At 41.9% G+C, this 18,666-nt stretch overlaps 2 protein-coding genes across 3 annotated transcripts in view; both read left to right on the plus strand.

Moving 5' to 3' along the window:
• Window positions 1–354: 354 nt before the first annotated feature.
• Window positions 355–10,211, plus strand: bnip3la (BCL2 interacting protein 3 like a). Of its 2 annotated transcripts, none has more exons than XM_041900936.2 (6): window positions 355–575; window positions 5,523–5,793; window positions 5,899–5,980; window positions 6,105–6,211; window positions 6,630–6,827; window positions 7,791–10,211. In XM_041900936.2, exons 1-5 carry the CDS (start codon window positions 488–490, stop codon window positions 6,781–6,783), a joined length of 702 nt encoding a protein of 233 aa, XP_041756870.1. In that variant the 5' UTR covers window positions 355–487; the 3' UTR covers window positions 6,784–6,827; window positions 7,791–10,211. The 2 variants fall into 2 exon arrangements, with proteins under 2 accessions (XP_041756870.1, XP_041756869.1); XM_041900935.2 differs by having other exon boundaries at window positions 360–575; window positions 6,630–6,779.
• Window positions 10,212–13,060: 2,849 nt separating this feature from the next.
• Window positions 13,061–18,666, plus strand: part of LOC121584802 (dihydropyrimidinase-related protein 2-like) — a 44,601-nt gene continuing 38,995 nt past the window's right edge. Inside the window, exons 1-5 of the mRNA XM_041900933.2 lie at window positions 13,061–13,556; window positions 17,586–17,674; window positions 17,828–18,012; window positions 18,227–18,391; window positions 18,577–18,638. Coding sequence (XP_041756867.1) covers window positions 13,515–13,556; window positions 17,586–17,674; window positions 17,828–18,012; window positions 18,227–18,391; window positions 18,577–18,638 — 543 coding nt within the window. The 5' untranslated portion in view covers window positions 13,061–13,514. The remainder of the gene's footprint in view (window positions 13,557–17,585; window positions 17,675–17,827; window positions 18,013–18,226; window positions 18,392–18,576; window positions 18,639–18,666) is intronic.

Raw genomic sequence — 18,666 nt, forward strand, 5'->3', positions numbered from 1 at the left:
TAGCGACACATTTTCAAAAAAGCGACTAGCGACAAATCTAGTGACTTGAAAGCGCGTATCGTTCTTACTCTTCTCAACGAGCAGCGGGTGCTTTGTTACCCCCGTCCCAAAGCACTCACAGGCGGCCCAGTCTTCGCGCAGCAGTCCCTCCCAGCTGCAGTCAGAGTAGGAGATGTTCACCCCTCCGCGTCCAGACTGCAAATGAATCGCGCATGCGGGAAGCCGCCGCTGGCTGATTCCGCCCTGGCTTACATTCAGGGCGGGATGTAAATGTAAAACATTTTTAAAAAGAAGAATCGACAGAAGAACGTTCATTTGTAGTTCTAAACATATTTAGGGAGTTTTTTACTCACTCCTACAGCGTCCATCACAATTACATACACATGGTCAATTATGCAAATTTTGCGATGACGTCATTAAGCGACTTTTAGGACAGCCAATAGCTACTTTTCTTACTGAGGAGTTGGCAACACTCTGCTTGCATGTCATGTTGACGAATACTAAAAACGGAGCTGGCAACATGTCCGCCACTGCTGCTGCTCAGCAAAACAATAACGAGGAGCCTGGTCTCAACGGTAAGTATCACCGTGAACCTTTTAGAACAATCAAGAGTTTTGAATACGTGTGCAACAAATGTGCTTGCTTTTCGTGGTAAGTGTTTATAGCAAAAGGATATCGCAAAAGTTGACTCTAGGTTGGAATTTCATCAGCTTCCACAGAGCGGGGAGGAGGGCTTAATATTAATTAAACGTCACCCTTATTGCTCCAATGGATTTACTTTGAATATTTGAGTGACAGGATTTCAACCAACCATGGATGGATACCACTAAACGCTAGTTTGCCTTGAGGCGGGTTTAACCCTAATCAAAACATGTCTGAAAATTAGAAATGAAAATAAATTAAATGTGTCGAATCCGAGCCAATGCCCCGTTTTTATGTCGTAAAATCTGTTTACTTAACTCCAGCTATTCATAAGCATTTATGGTTTGTTACATTTTGCCTGCATTCAGTGCATTGTCGATTTTCTGAATCCACAACAAAGGCGAACGGAATGCTTCAGAAATGCATGTCTGCTGTGGAACGCACTCACTAGACAATGTTTTTGCCATGCGAAACATACATTTCTAGACGTTTGCATACAACATTTCTAGATATGTGCGTTTTCCTGCAGAGAACATTTGCATATATAATTATTTGAAAATTCCAGAGGTGGGACCAAGTCGCTGTTATTCGAGTCACAAACAAGTCAGAAGTCGAGTACCAATTAGAACGGTTCGAATCAAGTACAAGTCGTGCATTCTAAGAGCAAGTCCATTTGAGTCAAAAAAACATTTATATTCTCAAGTCAATAAAAAATAATCTATACAAGCAATGACTTGTTCAACTACAAATCTCTGTCTATTTGAGTCTACCATACAGCCATTTTCATTATTCTGTCTACAACACATTTTTGATTGTTGTTAATTTTAACATTCAAATGCAAGCTTCATAAGTAAACGATACATTTCAAGCAATTTTGACATAACAAAAGACCAGTAGGCCTATGCTAGTAATTGTTTCTTGATGCCCCATAGCTCGTGAGTTTGCAAGGTAAATTGTTCATATTCTTGATCACCAAACAATTTTTGGAGCTACATATTAATTTATGGCAATCCTCTCTCCCTACAATTTGATGTTTACGCTGCACCCATTTACATTTTAGTCATTTAGCAGACGCTCTTATCCAGAGCGACTTACAAGTGAGTGCATACATTTTTTTTTTTTTTCATACTGGCCCCCCGTGGGAATCGAACCCACAACCCTGCCGTTGCAATCGCCATGCTCTACCAACTGAGCTACATCCCTGCCGGCCATTCCCTCCCCTACCCTGGACGACGCTGGACCAATTGTGCGCCGCCCCATGGGTCTCCTGGTCGTGGCCGGCTACAACAGAGCCTGGATTCAAACCAGGATCTCTAGTGGCACAGCTAGCACTGCGATGCAGTGCCTTAAACCACTGCGCCAATCGGGAGGACAAAACCCGATCCTATTGCTGCATCTCTTGAGAAAATGTGAATGTGTGTGTAATGTATTATCTTTGACACTTATGCAACCAGTATTTCAACTTCATAAAATATGCACCCAATACGAACTGAAGTTTTATCAGAAACGTGTTTCTCAGCTTTTAATTTCCTTAAAACCAGTCAAACTGATGACATTTGCACAGGACCAATTTTTTTTGGTTCTGAAGCACAGATAAGATGTTTTTAAAACAAGAGTTTGGTGCATTGCCGTAGGCCTATTATGTTAGTGACCAGGTTGAATTAGCAAAGGTATAAATATAAAATACAAATGGTGGGCTACACTCGCAACTCCCCTCAAAACCTTCTCACTGCGCTAGCCTACCCGATCTGTGTTGATTGACAGTTTGCTGCTCCAATTAGAGGGCCAAGTGTGCGTTTCACTAGCCAATCCTTTTTCTTTTTTTTCTTGCAAGTGCGATACTGTCTCTGGCTGCGTGGAGAGTAATTCACAGAGATTCTGTGCCACAAAATAAGTGACAAAACATTATAAAACCTGGACAGAATTTCAAGTCATCAGTCTCCAGTCAAAGTAGAGTCCGGAGTCTTAAGGCTCCAAGTCAAGTCTCAAGTTATTTTATTTTCTATCAAGTCGAGTCTCAAGTCATCAAATTTGTGACTTGAGTCCACACCTCTGTCTAGGCCTATCAATTGCCCATAATACTCAGTGATAAGCTACTGAGTAACATCATACCGGTATCCATACTTTCTCATAATAAGATTGATACTAGATAGACCGCTGTGCCACTTGAGACATTAAGTAGCCTAAGGCACTGCATCTCAGTGCTTGAGGCGTCACTACAGACCCCCTAGTTTGATTCCAGGCTGTATCACAACCGGCCGTGATTGGGAGTCCCATAGGGCGGCGCACAATTGGCCCAGCATCGTCCGGGTTTGGCCGGTGTAGGCCGTCATTGTAAATAAGAATTTGTTCTTAACTGACTTGCCTAGTTAAATAAATGTAAAATAAAAAAAATCTAATCAGTAATACAAATATTATAATTTTTTCAGTAGGGGTGGTAAATCAATGTTTGGGTAGGAACTGTCAAAAGTTAACCTTGCAGATAAAGCAATAGGCATATTGCCTACTTCCACCCCCAATGACCATTACTGTATGCTGAACAGTCTTAATATTAATATGACCATCAGATGCAGTCTCAACTGCCCACACAGTCCACGTTGGAGGAAAAAGCACAAGATTAAGATGGTATAGGTTGGTATTATCGGTGACCTTGTATAGTACTTTGTTCCTTTCTGGCCCTTTATACAGTATGGAGATGCAGAGTGGGTTTCTAGTAGAATGCACAGGGAAAGTCCTAGAAGAGGTTTAGTTAGTTGAATGTTGCTCAGGTGTAACTGGCTAAATAGTCAGGCCCTGGGTTCGATGGCCCTGGATTCAATGCTTAGCTTAGATTGCAGAGATTGCATAACTCCCCTCCTGCCCGCGCATGGGAGCAGTCTGGATTCCATTCAGGTAGCCTGCTGTGAGAGGCAGTAGCACTATCATTATGAAATGTAGGCTATCATCTGGACAGTGTGTTTATTTATAGAGAAGCAAACAGATAATGGTAATGATGAATGATGTATAAGAGGCATACTACTATTCCAGATAATGGATAGACATAACATCTCTATGCTAGGTCTACGTTTGATAGAATATGCACATTATGTAAGGGCCTAGATTGGAAATGGAACCACATAACCTCACTGACACAGTGGCATTCAGGCCACCCCTACTAACCTTGTCCCCAGGCTCGAATTAGAGAGGGAGCCGGTTGGTGGATGAGATTACCCCATTACAAGTCCAATTGATGTCCCCAAGAGAGGAAGTCAGGAATGTTTTGCATAATAGGCGTGGGTGCTTGTTTATGACTGTGAGCAAAGACTGAGAGCATGCTTTGTTCCAATTGTGGCTTAAAGCAGGCTAGACTTTGAGTCCATGGCCATTTTCTAAACTAAACTCTCCTGAAGTCTGCTACACTATATATACAAAATTATGTGGACACCCCTTCAAATGAGTGGATTTGGCTAAATCGTCTGTCCTCGGTTGCAACACTCACTACAGAGTTCCACACTGCCTCTGGAAGCAACGTCAGCACAATAACTGTTCGTCGGGAGCTTATGAAATTGGTTTCCATGGCCAAGCAGCCGCACACAAGCCTAAGATCACCATGCGCAATGCCAAGCGTCAGCTGGAGTGGCGTGAAGCTCGCTGCTATTGGACTCTGGAGTAGTGGAAACGCATTCTCTGGGGTGATGAATCACGCTTCACCATCTGGCAGTCCGAAGGACGAATCTGGGTTTGGCGGATGCCAAGAGAACGCTACCTGCCCGACTGCATAGTGCCAACTGTAAAGTTTGGCGAAGGCCCTTTCCTATTTCAGCATGACAATGCCCCCGTGCACAAAACGAGGTCCATACAGAAATGGTTTGTCGAGATCAGTTTTTAAGAACATGACTGGCCTGCACAGAGCCCTGACCTCAACCCCATCGAACACCTTTGGGATGAATTGAAACGCCGACTGTGAGCCAGGCCTAATCGCCCAACATCAGTGCCCGACCTCACTAATGCTCTTGTGGCTGAATGGAAGCAAGTCCCCGCAGCAATGTTCCAACATCTAGTGTAAAGCCTTCCCAGAAGAGTGAAGGCTGTTATAGCAGCAAAGGGGGGACCAACTCCATATTAATGCGCATGATTTTGGAATTAGATGTTCGATGAGCAGGTGTCCACATACTTTTGGTCATGTAGTGTATGTTTGTTTTTGTTAATGAAGGCAATCATTCCAGTAACATGCACATGTAGCCTTAGGTGTACAACAATCCTCTTCTGGTGTCCTTGACATCTAAAACCCTTGCATGCATGTCTATTTTTAGTTTTACAAAATGAGTCTGCTTTCATGTATATGGAGTTAGGCCTAATCCTCGGCAGCCATCCACCAAGACTCTCCTTATTAACATGCACTGCTGTATGTTCCATACAGTGACTTCTTTACACATACTGTGAGTGGCTGAGTGCCAGACAAAGCACAGACATGTCTCATGCATCTGAGATAAAGGGTCTTAAATGGCAGAAGGGATGTATTCCTCTGCCAGGGACTCTCTGCTGTAGACCAACATGAAATGTAAATGTCTGGATCTCTGTTCGGGCTCAGTGAGTATTTTTGTGTCATGATTACTCCTCTCTTTGTTGACCGTGTAGCTAATTGCAAGGACTTACAGCAGCTATTTGGACTTTTCAAAAGTACCACTGCCTTCATTCTCCAGCTTGCTCATTTGAATCCCAATAGTAGCTGCAAGTTCTCTTTTCAAAATGCAATGTTTTTTGGTGACTGTGCAGTAAGCCATGCATCGAATTTGAGAACTTGTCACTGCATCTTTACCGTAGACTTATGTCACTATTATCAACATTTGTCCTAATACACACACTTCCTCTAAACCCCACTGCCGTTATTATGTTTTCAGGGTCATGGGTGGAGCTGGAGATGAATGGAAACAACGGGAACCAGGCCCTGCTGCCAAACTCCACCACACCCTCTCCTGCCCCTGGGAACGGGAATGAGGGGCAGAGTCAGGCCCCTCAGGCCCTGGAGGTGGTGCCAGAGGAGGTGGAGGAGAGTCTGACAGGGGTGCTGGAGCATGTGCCCTCATCCTCCTCTATCCACAATGGAGACATGGAGAAGATCCTGCTGGACGCCCAGCACGAGTCCAGCCAGAGCAGCTCCTCCTGCGACAGGTAGGAAGGGAGTGTCATGTTTTTGGTGTACTCCCTGAACTCTGTCCTCAATGTTGGGGTGTTTGTATAATTTGTGTGTTTATTTCCTTCTGTGTTGCTCCTCAGTCCTCACCGACCTCCCAGTCCGGATCAGGATGACGGCCAAATCACCTTTGATGTGGAGATGTCCAGTCGGAGAGGGAGTCAGGTACAACAACCTAGTCTGCCCTTATGTCTCTCTTCCTCCATCCATGCCCCTGTCTACACTGTTACAGTATAGGCCTACAGCACCTCTCTGTTCATGTGTGCTCTCTCTCTCCCCCCATCTGCAGTCAGAGGAGGAAGGCCCAGAGAAAGACAGAGAAGATGATATCCTGATGAACAAGGGTGCAGACTGGGTTGCAGATTGGTCCAGTCGGCCCGAAAACGTTCCACCCAAGTAAGGAGACACACTGCAGACACTAACACAGGAGTGGGCAAACTACGATCCGGCCTGCGAGCACATTCAATCCGGCCCGAGGGAGTTTTAAGTAAAAATGTAGAAATTATAATGGACCTAATATATTTTTTTAATAACTGCCCTTTTTCTTCCCCAGCAAATTGATTTTGTCAAACAAATCTGTGTGGCCCTTTCAAAATCCCAATGTGGCCCTCGAGCCAAAAAGATTTTTCACTCCCCTGCTCTAACACAAAAAAACTGCTAACCTAAATCATAGCAAAAATAGACAACATAGTAAATTCCATATCTGCCCAGGCAGACGACGAATGTGTATAATACAAATGGCAATTTTCTGTGGGAACCCAATGCAATTTGTTTAAAAATGGTGAACATGTTCAGTGATGTATTTTTTTTGTAGGGAGTTCCACTTCCGGCACCCCAGACGCTCAGTATCCCTCAGCATGAGAAATAGTGGAGCCATGAAGAAAGGGGGTGTCTTCTCTGCTGACTTCCTCAAAGTCTTCATCCCTTCCTTACTCCTATCTCACATCCTTGCCCTCGGCATCGGGTGAGTGACTGTACCATCTTACACAACTAGCAAATCAAATGGATATATGTGAGTATTTGTAGATTGTCTGCTGTTGAATCATTGTCATTAGTGCTGAGCGATTAAAAAAAATATATTTAGCTGTAACAACACAGAATAAAACAATTAATAAAAGTCCCATGATGGTAGTGACTGCCCGTTACTGCTTATTACTTATTAACCATACTTTTTTCACATAACATATTTAAGTTGTGTATATTACATTTGTTTTATTTGATGACTTTATTATATAATTCCAAGTCATTTCATTTCTGTAGAGCTGCTGCATATGCTGTCTGACAAAATCACTATTTTGTATTTCTTAAATAAGGCATACTTTTATGACTGCTGAATACCAAACTATCAATCACTTAGATCATGGCTTTTCAGGTAGAGATACCTTTGCAAAGCAACAGCTGCTCTCTATATATCCCCTCACGATCGCGCATTCTTCTGCCTCTTCCATAGCAGGCATAAAAGAAACAGACCGAACAAGGTAGATAGATGGGCGGCAGGTAGCTTAGTGGGTAAGAGCGTTGTGCCAGTAACCGAAAGGTCGCTGGTTCTAATCCCTGAGCCGACTAGGTGGAAAATCTGTCGATGTGCCCTTAAGCAAGGCACTTAACCCTAGTTGCTCATGTAAGTCGCTCTGGATAAGAGCGTCTGCTAAATGACTAAAATGTAAATGTAATAGATGCACAATGGATTATGGTCATTGTAGTTGATTACCACGTTTTTATGCGCTAAACTATGTAGAATATTGGCCAGTTGGAAACTACAACTCCCTACTACATAAATCAGATCCATCCTGAACTGTGTGAACTCTAGAGAAACTGTTCAATGTGTGCATTGAGCTCACAGAAAAAAACAGAATGAAATGGAATTAAAATAATTTAAACATCATCGCTCAATAAGTTATTTTAAAAACCAAAAAATAACCAAAATGTCAGTTAATCGCTCAGCACTGTCATGCTATACTTATTGTCTCCTTAGGGTCTACATTGGGAAGAGACTCACCACGCCTTCCACCAGCTCTTTCTAAACCCAGTGCCTGGAAGTTGCATCTAAATGATCCTATTGACTACTTGTTACAATGTCTTCATGTGCTATAATGCCCTCTTTTCCTCTGCATCCATTGTATGCCTCGCTATCTCCTTTCAACTGTTTTTTTCCCTTTAGTTATTTGTACCACTTTATCTTGACACTGACTCACCCAAGTAGCGTGCTTTTGGAGGGTTCATAATTCATAAATTATTGTGAACCTTTAACCTTTTGACACAGATTGGCTTCGAACAGTAATGATTCTGAGTGTTGTACTTCCGAAATAAATTATTCTTAAAAAGCTGTTGATAACCTGTACTGCACAAACACTGAGGTGGCTGGTATTGGAGTGGCACAAGGCCTGAGGGTTTGGAATCTCTTAGATTTCTATATAAATGCCTTAGCTTAGACTGAGAGATTGTGCTTTGAGAAATGAAGAGTTTCTCTACTGTTCTCTACTCCAAGTCAGTCAGTTAATTTCATGGTGACTTGTACCTGAACCAAAATAAGCTACATATCTGCAGTACATCTTTCAATTGGCATTGAGAGTTGCAGTGACTGTGAATCAAGTGGTCCTGTTGTTCAGATTTTTTATTTTTATTACATGGAGTTTGGAATAATTTTCAGCCCAGACTTAGAAAATATAAATTCAGGAGAAGTTTGCTTGTATTCCAGCCTACTCTAGTTATACCTAATTTTTGTTATATTTAGTAGCCCCAAGTAATTTTCTCTAAAGGAGGTGGTCTCTTGGTGAAAGGGTGTGAATAGTGATTCTAGTAGCTACTGCAGGTTTCCATTGATTAACAGGAAAACATCCCAGCAGATAGTTATGCCGATGCAGAAAGAGTAGTAAATCTAAATGCTCTGTAGTACAGGGTGAAGTACTATAGTAGTAAAGGGAAAGTTTGAATGAAGACAATTTTTAATGTACAGTAGTTGATACAAATATACACAACCTGCCTGCTGTTTAGCAACTCAAATGTGTCTGCCACACATTCTTCCTTTTGTTTGTCATATCTTATTTATTTTCTCCATGCTGATTCTATAAACCTTTGAATTTAAGTTTTCCAGTGTTAACATGCCCTCAGTTTATACAGTGTATAGGTCCAGCCACCATACTGAGTAGGATGTATTGGTGGAATGATGTTATAACTGGCCACAAATGATTCAGTTTAGTTTGCTTTTGGTACACAAAATGACTACTGCATAGTGCCAATTATAGATTTATTTTCATCTCAGTGCTTTCATTGTAAAGGTAACACGGACACTGATTTCTCAACTATTGGACAAGTTTAACTATAGGGTTAGACTAACACAAACAGTGACATGCCCTCCTATCTCCAGTCCTGATAAGTCACCTACCTGATTTTGACATGTCCTTTGGTGATCCAATTTGAGGTTTTTCATAATCCTTATGGTGAACATTTTGTTTATGCATGAAATATGTTCAGCCATTCCCCATAGGCATACATTTTTATTTATTTCACCTTTATTTAACCAGGTAAGCCAGTTGAGAACAAGTTCTCATTTACAACTGCGACCTGGCCAAGATAAAGCAAAGCAGTGTGATTAAAAACAACAACACAGAGTTACATATGGTCTGCTTTATGGAAATGTAAGTAATGATTTTTGGATACATGTTTAACAATTAGGTACTGAAATTATTTTATGGAATCTGATAAGAAAATATTTTATGGAATCTGATATAGGAGCCTTTTTTTGGCAAAAGTAAAAATGTTTTTTTGAAACAGTAAGTAATTATTCTCACATAGCGTGCAATAGGAACTCCTGGGAAAGTAACTATACAGAACCAGCACTCCGCTGCTTGGTTATTTAGGGTTTTGGATTTTTATCTTTAGGGGTAAGGGTGACTGGACAATAGGGATAGGTGTGATGACATGAGTAGGGTTCTTTTTCTTTCTGAGTGGGATTGTTTTTTTTGTGCCTCTTTTCTTGGTTTGTACCAACTCAAAGTAACTCCCATTGCATGCATGCCTTTAGCTTGTAATTGGCATTGATTAACTTATTATCATTCATGAGATGCCAAAGGCTGTCATAGCTTTCATAAAAATTGTCAAGTCCATCCTTGTATCTAAGGCAGAAGAAGTATGCGCATTATAATTGGTTTCATTTATTTTTTGATAATCCAAAATACAAGCTGAAAGATGCTTTGCTTGTTCCTTAAACATGTTTTGTTTGTGATATTGATTCTAGTAGCAAGAAGTTTCAACCTTGTAGTTTGATAGATTTTTATCAAATTGGAAAAACTGACATTAAATGAGAAATTAACTGCAATACTCTCAATGTGTTTTTGAATGGTGAAAATGAATATAACAGAAATGTATTGTAAAACAATAAACATTGTCAACAGAAGAGGAAGGTGGGTGATGGATACGTGTCAAGTGCTCTGTATCTTGATGCATGAAAAGTACAAAGAATAGGCAGTGGCCTTTCACATGAATTGGCAGATGTTTATTGAACCTAGACAGCATGGACTGGGTAGATGTAACAGTACCTTCTCTCCATATTTTCAAACAGTGATGCACTAAATCAATAATAAGGTCAAATGGACCACTTTCCATTGTTCAGAATATCAGTGAAAGGTTATAGATTGTTATTGTTGCAAGCAAGGTTTATTGCTGTCATCTCTGACTTGAGACATTTGAACAATGTCAAGTCACCCCTTTTAACAAGTTACGGAGCAGTTCATGTTGAGGCTTAGAGGAAATATTGTGTATTAAGAGGTCTGTCCTCTTAGCCTCAGCATGCTGTCTCTAAATGAATACTTATCTTTAAGTCTGTGTATGCCGAAACACTGTTTTGTAAGGAACAGATCCCTCTTGGTTCATCCCAGTAATTCATGTTTCTATTATACTCCATGAGGGATGAATACCTCTTCGTAACCCATGGCAACAGAGGAGAGGTTTGGGGATTTCAGACATTTCTGAGGTTGAAAGAAGTGGTACAGTGCATTCGGAAAGTATTCAGACCCATTGACATTTTCCACATTTTGTTACGTTACAGCCTTATTCTAAAATGGATTAAATTGCCCCCCCCCCCAATCTACACACAATACCCCATAATGACAAAGCAAAAACTGGTTTTTAGAATGTTTTGCACATTTATTAAAAATAGAAAACTGATCACATTTACATAAGTATTCAGACCCTTTACTCTGTACTTTGTTGAAAGCACCTTTGGCAGCGATTACAGCCTTGAGTCTTCTTGGGTATGATGCTACAAGCTTGGCACACCTGTGTTTGGGGAGTTTCTCCCATTCTCTGCAGATCCTTTCAAGCTCAGTCAGGTTGGATGGGGAGCGTCACTGCACAGCTATTTTCAGGTCTCTCCAGAGATGTTCGATCGTTTAAGTCCGGGCTCTCGCTGGGCCACTCAAGGACATTCAGAGACTTGTCCCGAAGCCATTCCTGCGTTGTCTTGGCTGTGTGCTTAGGGTCGTTGTCCTGTTGGAAGGTGAACCTTCACCCCAGTCTGAGGTCATGTGCGCTCTGGAGCAGGTTGTCATCAAGGATCTCTCTGTACTTTGCTCCGTTCATCTTTCCCTCGATCCTGACTGGTCTCCCAGTCCCTGCCGCTGAAAAACATCCCCACAGATTGATGCTGCCACCACCATGCTTCACCGTTCCAGGTTTCCTCCAGACATGACGCTTGGCATTCAGGTCAAAGAGTTCAGTCTTGGTTTCATCAGACCAGAGAATCTTGTTTCTCATGGTCTGAGAGTCCTTTAGGTGCCTTTTGGCAAACTCCAAGCGGGCTGTCATGTGCCTTTTACTGAGGAGTGGCTTCCGTCTGGCCACTCTACCATAAAGGCCTGATTGGTTGAGTGCTGCAGAGATGGTTGTCCTTCTGCAAGGTTCTCCCATCTCCACAGAAGAACTCTGGAGCTCTGTCAGAGTGACCATCGGGTTCTTGTTCACCTCCCTAACCAAGGCCCTTCTCCCCCGATTGCTCAGTTTGGCCGGCGGCCAGCTCTAGGAAGAGACTTGGTGGTTCCAAACTTCTTCAATTTAAGAATGATGGAGGCCAGTGTGTTCTTGGGGACCTTCAATGCTGCAGAAAGTTTTTGGTACCCTTGCACAGATCTGTGCCTCGACACAATCCTGTCTCGGAGCTCTACAGACAATTCCTTCGACGTCATGGCTTGGTTTTTGCTCTGACATGCACGGTCAACTGTGGGACCTTTATATAGATAGGTGTGTGCCTTTCCAAATCATGTCCAATCAATTGAATTTACCACAGGTGGACTCCAGTCAAGTTGTAGAAACATCTCAAGGATGATCAATGGAAACAGGATGGACCTGAGCTCAATTTCGAGTCATAGCAAAGGTGTTTTTATTTTAAAGAAATGTGCAAAAATGTCTAAAAACCTGTTTTTGCTTTGTCATAATGGGGTATTGTGTGTAGATTGAGGGGGGGGAAATAATTGTATCCTTTTTTGAATAAGGCTTTAACGTAAACATTTTTGGAAAAGGGAAGTGTCTGAAATCTTTCCGAATGCACTGTATGTGTTGAAATCTCTGCTTGCATGGACAAACTGCTGCTTGGCCACATGGCTGTGCTATAGGAGTGAATGGCTTCCTTTCCTTGTGTCATTTTATTAGCAAGAAAGCAATCTAATTAAATTTCTTTAACATTAAACAAAAGATGCACAAAATACATCCCTGAATGAAGTAAATAATTAATTAATTCAACATGCACACCCGACTGACATTGTTTGATGAAAAATAACAGCATTTAATCCATAAGGCTTCCACATTATGTATATTACTAAATACACATAATTGGTTTCAATCATCAAAGGTGTAACACATTTAAACCTGACAGTACCTTGTAGGTGGTATAGGGATATTAGTGTGTGGGCCTTTTCCTCATTACTCTCATTAGTCACCACTGATAGGTGAAAGGATAATTTCCACACCTACTCAGTCTACAGACTGGGATACAGTGGTTGTATTTGTAACAATTATTTGTTCAAAAGATAATTATAATGCAGTGTGTGTGTGCAGTCAGTTATTTTTCTCAAAATGTTGACATCTGAGAAAAGATCTGGCTTATTTCAGGTTTATTACCAATTCATTCCATTCATACCAATGCAATGTCACCACTTGCACTGCTATAATAAACAAATGCAGGGTAGTTAGTCATACATGGAACGCCAGTTCATGCGCTCATGTCATTGAACTTTGCTTGTCCTTTCTAATTAAAGGACGTTGCATTGTTTCAGACAAGTCAAATGAGCATCAGTGTCACTCCTAGTTTCCCATCCATCCTCCAGACTTGGCCTGCAGCAGGTGAGTGGAGAGCCACGATGAGCCACGATGGGGAGAAGGGTGGGGCATTGCGCATGGACGCTGGCCGTGGCCCTCATCACCGTTTATCTTCTCGCTCCCTGTTGGTGACTGCTGGACAGGCTTGGCGCAGCATTAGAACGTGAGGAAAAGCTGTCAGACCTGTTTTAAGTTCATTCAGCAAACCTCGTTGGAACGGATAGAGCTATTTCACGAATTTAGTCAGGCGATAGCCGGAGACACAATTTTGTCTGGGCGTCGACTGGTCTTAACGCATCCGAGCATCCAACCGTTTCATTGCTAGCGGTCTAGCTAACATCAGTGAGGTGACAGCCATAATCGAGGACGCTGACAACGCGCCGCTAAGATGTCCGGGTACCAAGGAAAGAAAAATATACCACGCATTACAGTGAGTATAGTGTTTTAAATGTTCATAATTTTACAAAATTGTGTGTAAAATCTATACATTCACCAATGCATGGCTGAACAAACTAGCAGTAGGGATTAGACAGACTATGCTAGCTGTAGCTATCACGCTGAGGAGGAGGAAGAGGAGGGGTGCCCATTCATACCAATGCAATGTCACCACTTGCACTGCTATAATAAACAAAGGCAGGGTAATTGGTCATAAATGGAACGCCAGTTCATACGCTCATGTCATTGGAATACTCGTTGGCACGCGCATTTTATTGTGTGCATGCAATTTTTTTGTCCATTCCATATCCTACCATGTTAGACGATTTAGTTTATTTTTTTTATTTTTTTTTAGTCATTTAGCAGACGCTCTTATCCAGAGCGACTTACAGGAGCAATTAGGGTTAAGTGCCTTGCTCAAGGGCACATCGACAGATTTTTCACCTAGTCGGCTCGGGGATTAGAACCAGCGACCTTTCGGTTACTGGCACTATGCTCTTAACCACTAAGCTACCTGCCGCCCAGTTTAGCCGACAGGATCAGGAACAAGAATGGATGATTGGGACAAATCTTTTATCTTTTCCATCCTTATATTCAGATGGATTCTAATATACTTTTAATGCCGAATTGGTAATACTGTAGCTATAGACTATGGGTATACCACAATATAAATTAAAATGTGAGGAAAATAGGAAAATCCCACCAACAATAAAATAAAATTAAAATAAATGTATTCATTTATTAAATACATATGTATTTGTCACAACATTTAGTCTTATCAACCCTAGACAGCAAATGGTTGATTTGCAATGATGACATTTGGGGATGGGGGCATAACATTAATAGTTCAAAGGGCAATTTTTTCTTCTAAAAAGTAGGTCATTGGATGAAAGCCATCCTTGCTGGTTGCTGTAAGCTGTGAAGGCCTAGCTTTTGTCTGTATGCTGACATACTTCGTGTACACACAGTAATGAAATTTAGGCATTTAATGTCTTGAATCAAATAACACAAACCACACATTTGCGTGCGTTAACAGGTATCTGTTCCTTTTGTTTCTGCCAGGGAATGAAGCATGAAGGGGAACTGGGGGGAACTGGGCTGTCGGATCTCCCTCACAACTGGAGGAGGCTTATCTAAGCATCTCAGGCATTGCATACAGTTGGCTCAATCCCAGCAGCACCCCGGGCCCTCAGATGACAGCGTGTTGTGGCTTTAAAAGGGGGACAGAGCAAGGCCCAGTTTTCCCATGAAACCCCATGGAAATTAGTAATAGACCTGCTATTATAATGACCTAGACCAGGGATGGGCAACTGGCGGCCCGTGCCACCGCCATGTAGAATTGCAGGAAATTAGCTGTAAAAAAAAAAAAAAAAGATCTCCACCCCATGGCAAAATGTGTAGCATTGCAGCAAACGTGCTTTAAAATGGCAACATTTTCTCCATGCCCCATGGCCAAATGTGTATAATTGCAGGAAATTAATTCTAAAATGTCTTACAAAATTTAACTTAGGGCCCCCAAAAGGTTAGGGCTGGCTCTAACTGCATGTGTGGGTATGTATGTGGGTATGCAGACCCGCGAGACACTGCGGCCCCTTAGTTCAGATTTTTTTGTGGCCCCCAACCCCATCAAAGTTGTCCACCCCTGACTTAGACCTATTGACCAATGTTTGTGGTGTAGCCTAAATATATCCAGGAGAGTGTTTGGTCCAGAATCATTTCCGTGTCACAAAGATTACCCATCTATCTATCACAAAGATTAGCCCATCCAGTTCAGCATTTTACTGGGCTGGGCTCACTGTAAACGAGGCAGGAGGATGCCTTTTAAGTGACGATATGGATTTTCATTACCTAACTAGTCATAATGCATTAGTGTGGCCTGTTATAAATGCCATTCAGTGCAAAAGTTGCATTTCATTTCCCTTTCACTTCATCACTGTCAAGCATTTGCACAGCATGGAGTTGCTCCGATTTTCCACAAATATAGCATAGCCTTATTGTTAACATCTTGTCTATTAAATAAATAAATGATATGCTTGCCCTTGAGGCTGTCCGTCTCAGAGATACTTTATGTATAGAAATAGGCCTAGTTCATTTAACCTCCACTGGTGCTTTTAGGTGGGACAGAGACTCATGAAGTCATTCTGTTTGTGAGGTATTTATAAAGAGATGCAGTGGCAAGACATCAAACGCACCAAAACACAGTAAGTCAGTGTTTTGCATAGTAGCGTAAATCTCATTACATAACACATTACCGATTTATGTTCTGTACTCAATGTTTCCATCTTGTAAATACCCAGTGGAATCAACCACTATAATGAATGGTTGCATTGATTGCATCCTTGTTTTATTTGCTGATTACATCTTATTTCCTAATAGGCCTATAATAAAGATATGACTATGGATGTTGAACAGATGAAGATAAGTAAGACAAGATCACTCATGATTTATTAAAGACATATGAAAGAGAATATTGGAACCAATTTGCCTTATTCCCTGCACTCAGGCCTGTTATTTTCATTTTTCTGGTTGAGTGCAGAAATGTAGTCTAATCTGAAGTCAATTGACCCATTTGAAGATAATAGTCTGTTAGATCATGCTGGAAGAATGCAGTTTTGTGAGGCCTGTTCAGTGGTAGGCTATAGGTCACTCTCTGAATGTGAAAGCACTCAGGTCAGTGTGCTAGCAAGGGGATACTAACATCCTACATCTTGTGGACTGCTGTGCGGTCTGGAGAGAGGAGAGAGCCTCTATCGGCCTTATTATTCCCACACTCCCTGAGGAAGGCCTGATGAGAAGTAGGCCAGCCCGAGCCTACAATAGAATGCTCTCCTCAGATGGAAATGGGATTATTTGTTCTACTCTTACAGTGAGGGGAAAAAAGTATTTGATCCCCTGATGATTTTGTACGTTTGCCCACTGACAAAGACATGATCAGTCTATAATTTTAATGGTAGGTTTATTTGAACAGTGAGAGACAGAATAACAACAAAAAAATCCAGAAAAACGCATGTCAAAAATGTTATAAATTGATTTGCATTTTAATGAGGGAAACAAGTATTTGACCCCTCTGCAAAACATGACTTAGTGGCAAAACCCTTTGTTGTCTTGACTGTGTGTTTTGGGTCATTGTCATGCTGGAATACCCATCCACGGCCCATTTTCAATGCCCTGGCTGAGGGAAGGAGGTTCTCGCCCAAGATTTGACGGTACATGGCCCCATCCATCGTCCCTTTGATGCAGTGAAGTTGTCCTGTCCCCTTAGCAGAAAAACACCCCCAAAGCATAATGTTTCCACCTCCATGTTTGACGGTGGGGATGGTGTTTTTGGGGTCATAGGCAGCATTCCTCCTCCTCCAAACACGGCGAGTTGAGTTGATGCCAAAGAGCTCGATTTTGGTCTCATCTGACCACAGCACTTTCACCCAGTTCTCCTCTGAATCATTCAGATGTTCATTGGCAAACTTCAGACGGGCCTGTATACAGTGGGGAGAACAAGTATTTGATACACTGCCGATTTTGCAGGTTTTCCTACTTACAAAGCATATAGAGGTCTGTAATTTGTATCATAGGTACACTTCAACTGTGAGAGAAGGAATCTAAAACAAAAATCCAGAAAATCACATTGTATGATTTTTAAGTAATTAAAGTTTTTAGTAATTTTAAGTAATTAAATTTTTAAGCCCATTCCAGCCTTGATTCGTACTATTAGGAACACCTTCCTAATATTGAGTTGCCCTAGTGCTGTTTTATACAGGAATGTGTACTAAGGACTCTATCCTTGTGTGGAGTATGGAGCTTTTTAGTCCCTTATGGTATGCCTCTGATGTGCTTCTATTCAGTTAGGTTCTGTTGAAGCTCTCCTGGATGGATGGATGTGCTGGGGTTGAGTATTGGCTAGGTTACCTTTCATGCCAAATTTGTTCAATATGAAATATGCTTTTTAAATCTATCAACAATGGGTTGTGGTGCTTACTGCTATTAGCACAATGAAGTCACATAAATTAAATTCTGTCTCTTCTCACAGAGTGATCGTCTCCTTATCAAATGTGGGAAGATTACGAATGATGACCAGTCTTTCCTTGCTGACATCTATATGGAGGATGGAGTCATCAAGTAAGTCTTATTAGTTAGAGCGCCATTGTTCTCTATTGTTGGCACTTTTGTTGGCTATATATATTTTAAAAATCAGAGTATATTTTTTGTAATGCCTTTGATAATTTCTGGTGTCTCCCTCTCCCTCTCTTAATACATTTATTCTCCTCTCAGGCAAATTGGAGAGAACCTGATAGTTCCTGGTGGGGTGAAGATCATTGATGCCCATGGACGCATGGTGATGCCCGGGGGCATAGATGTGCACACACGCTTCCAGATGCCAGACAGGGGCATGGTGTCAGCAGATGACTTCTACCAGGGCACCCGTGCTGCTCTGGCTGGGGGAACCACCATGATCAGTATGTACTAATGAAATGCTTCATCCCCAATGATCCATTTTACAGAAACCCCTAGATTCTGACATACTGATACCAGCCGACACGTTTGTGACTAATTTACCCTTTGCAGATGTTCATGTTGTCTCATGGTTTTGAATATTATGTCTGGCCTCTGTAAAACGCGATAATGTTACTGCTAGGGTGGTTTCAATGACAATGGTGTGTGTGTGTGTAGTTGATCATGTGGTTCCGGAACCTGGTGTGAGCCTGGTGGCAGCGTTCAACCAGTGGAGGGAATGGGCCGACAGCAAGTCCTGCTGTGACTACACCCTGCATGTGGACATCACTAACTGGCACAAGGGCATGCAGGAGGAGATGGAGAGCCTGGTGAAGGACCACGGTACGCAACTAACACAATTGCACAAACCATTGTCACCCATTCACTCATGTCAGTTGGGGTGGGGGAGCTATGACTTCTACTAAGACTCTCCTTATGGTCTATTTCCTCCCTGTGACTGTCCTTTCCTCTCCCTTTGCTATCCCTTTGTCTATTTCTACTATTGCTCATAAGTTTTCTATCTTTAGGTGTCAACTCTTTCCTGGTCTATTTGGCTTATAAGGATGTTTTCCAACTTTCCGACTCCCAGGTACGATTTGAAGCATTTCAGATTGGAA

Source organism: Coregonus clupeaformis, chromosome 16, assembly GCF_020615455.1.
Source record: "Coregonus clupeaformis isolate EN_2021a chromosome 16, ASM2061545v1, whole genome shotgun sequence".
Taxonomy (NCBI): domain Eukaryota; kingdom Metazoa; phylum Chordata; class Actinopteri; order Salmoniformes; family Salmonidae; genus Coregonus; species Coregonus clupeaformis.

Bases quoted from the DNA above. Each gene is read 5' to 3' on its own strand.
- bnip3la (XM_041900935.2), top strand. From the start codon at position 488: ATGTTGACGAATACTAAAAACGGAGCTGGCAACATGTCCGCCACTGCT. The intron at 5,981-6,104 runs GTACAACAACCT...CCCCATCTGCAG, and splicing joins CCAGTCGGAGAGGGAGTCAG to TCAGAGGAGGAAGGCCCAGA. The intron at 6,212-6,629 runs GTAAGGAGACAC...TTTTTTTTGTAG, and splicing joins CCCGAAAACGTTCCACCCAA to GGAGTTCCACTTCCGGCACC.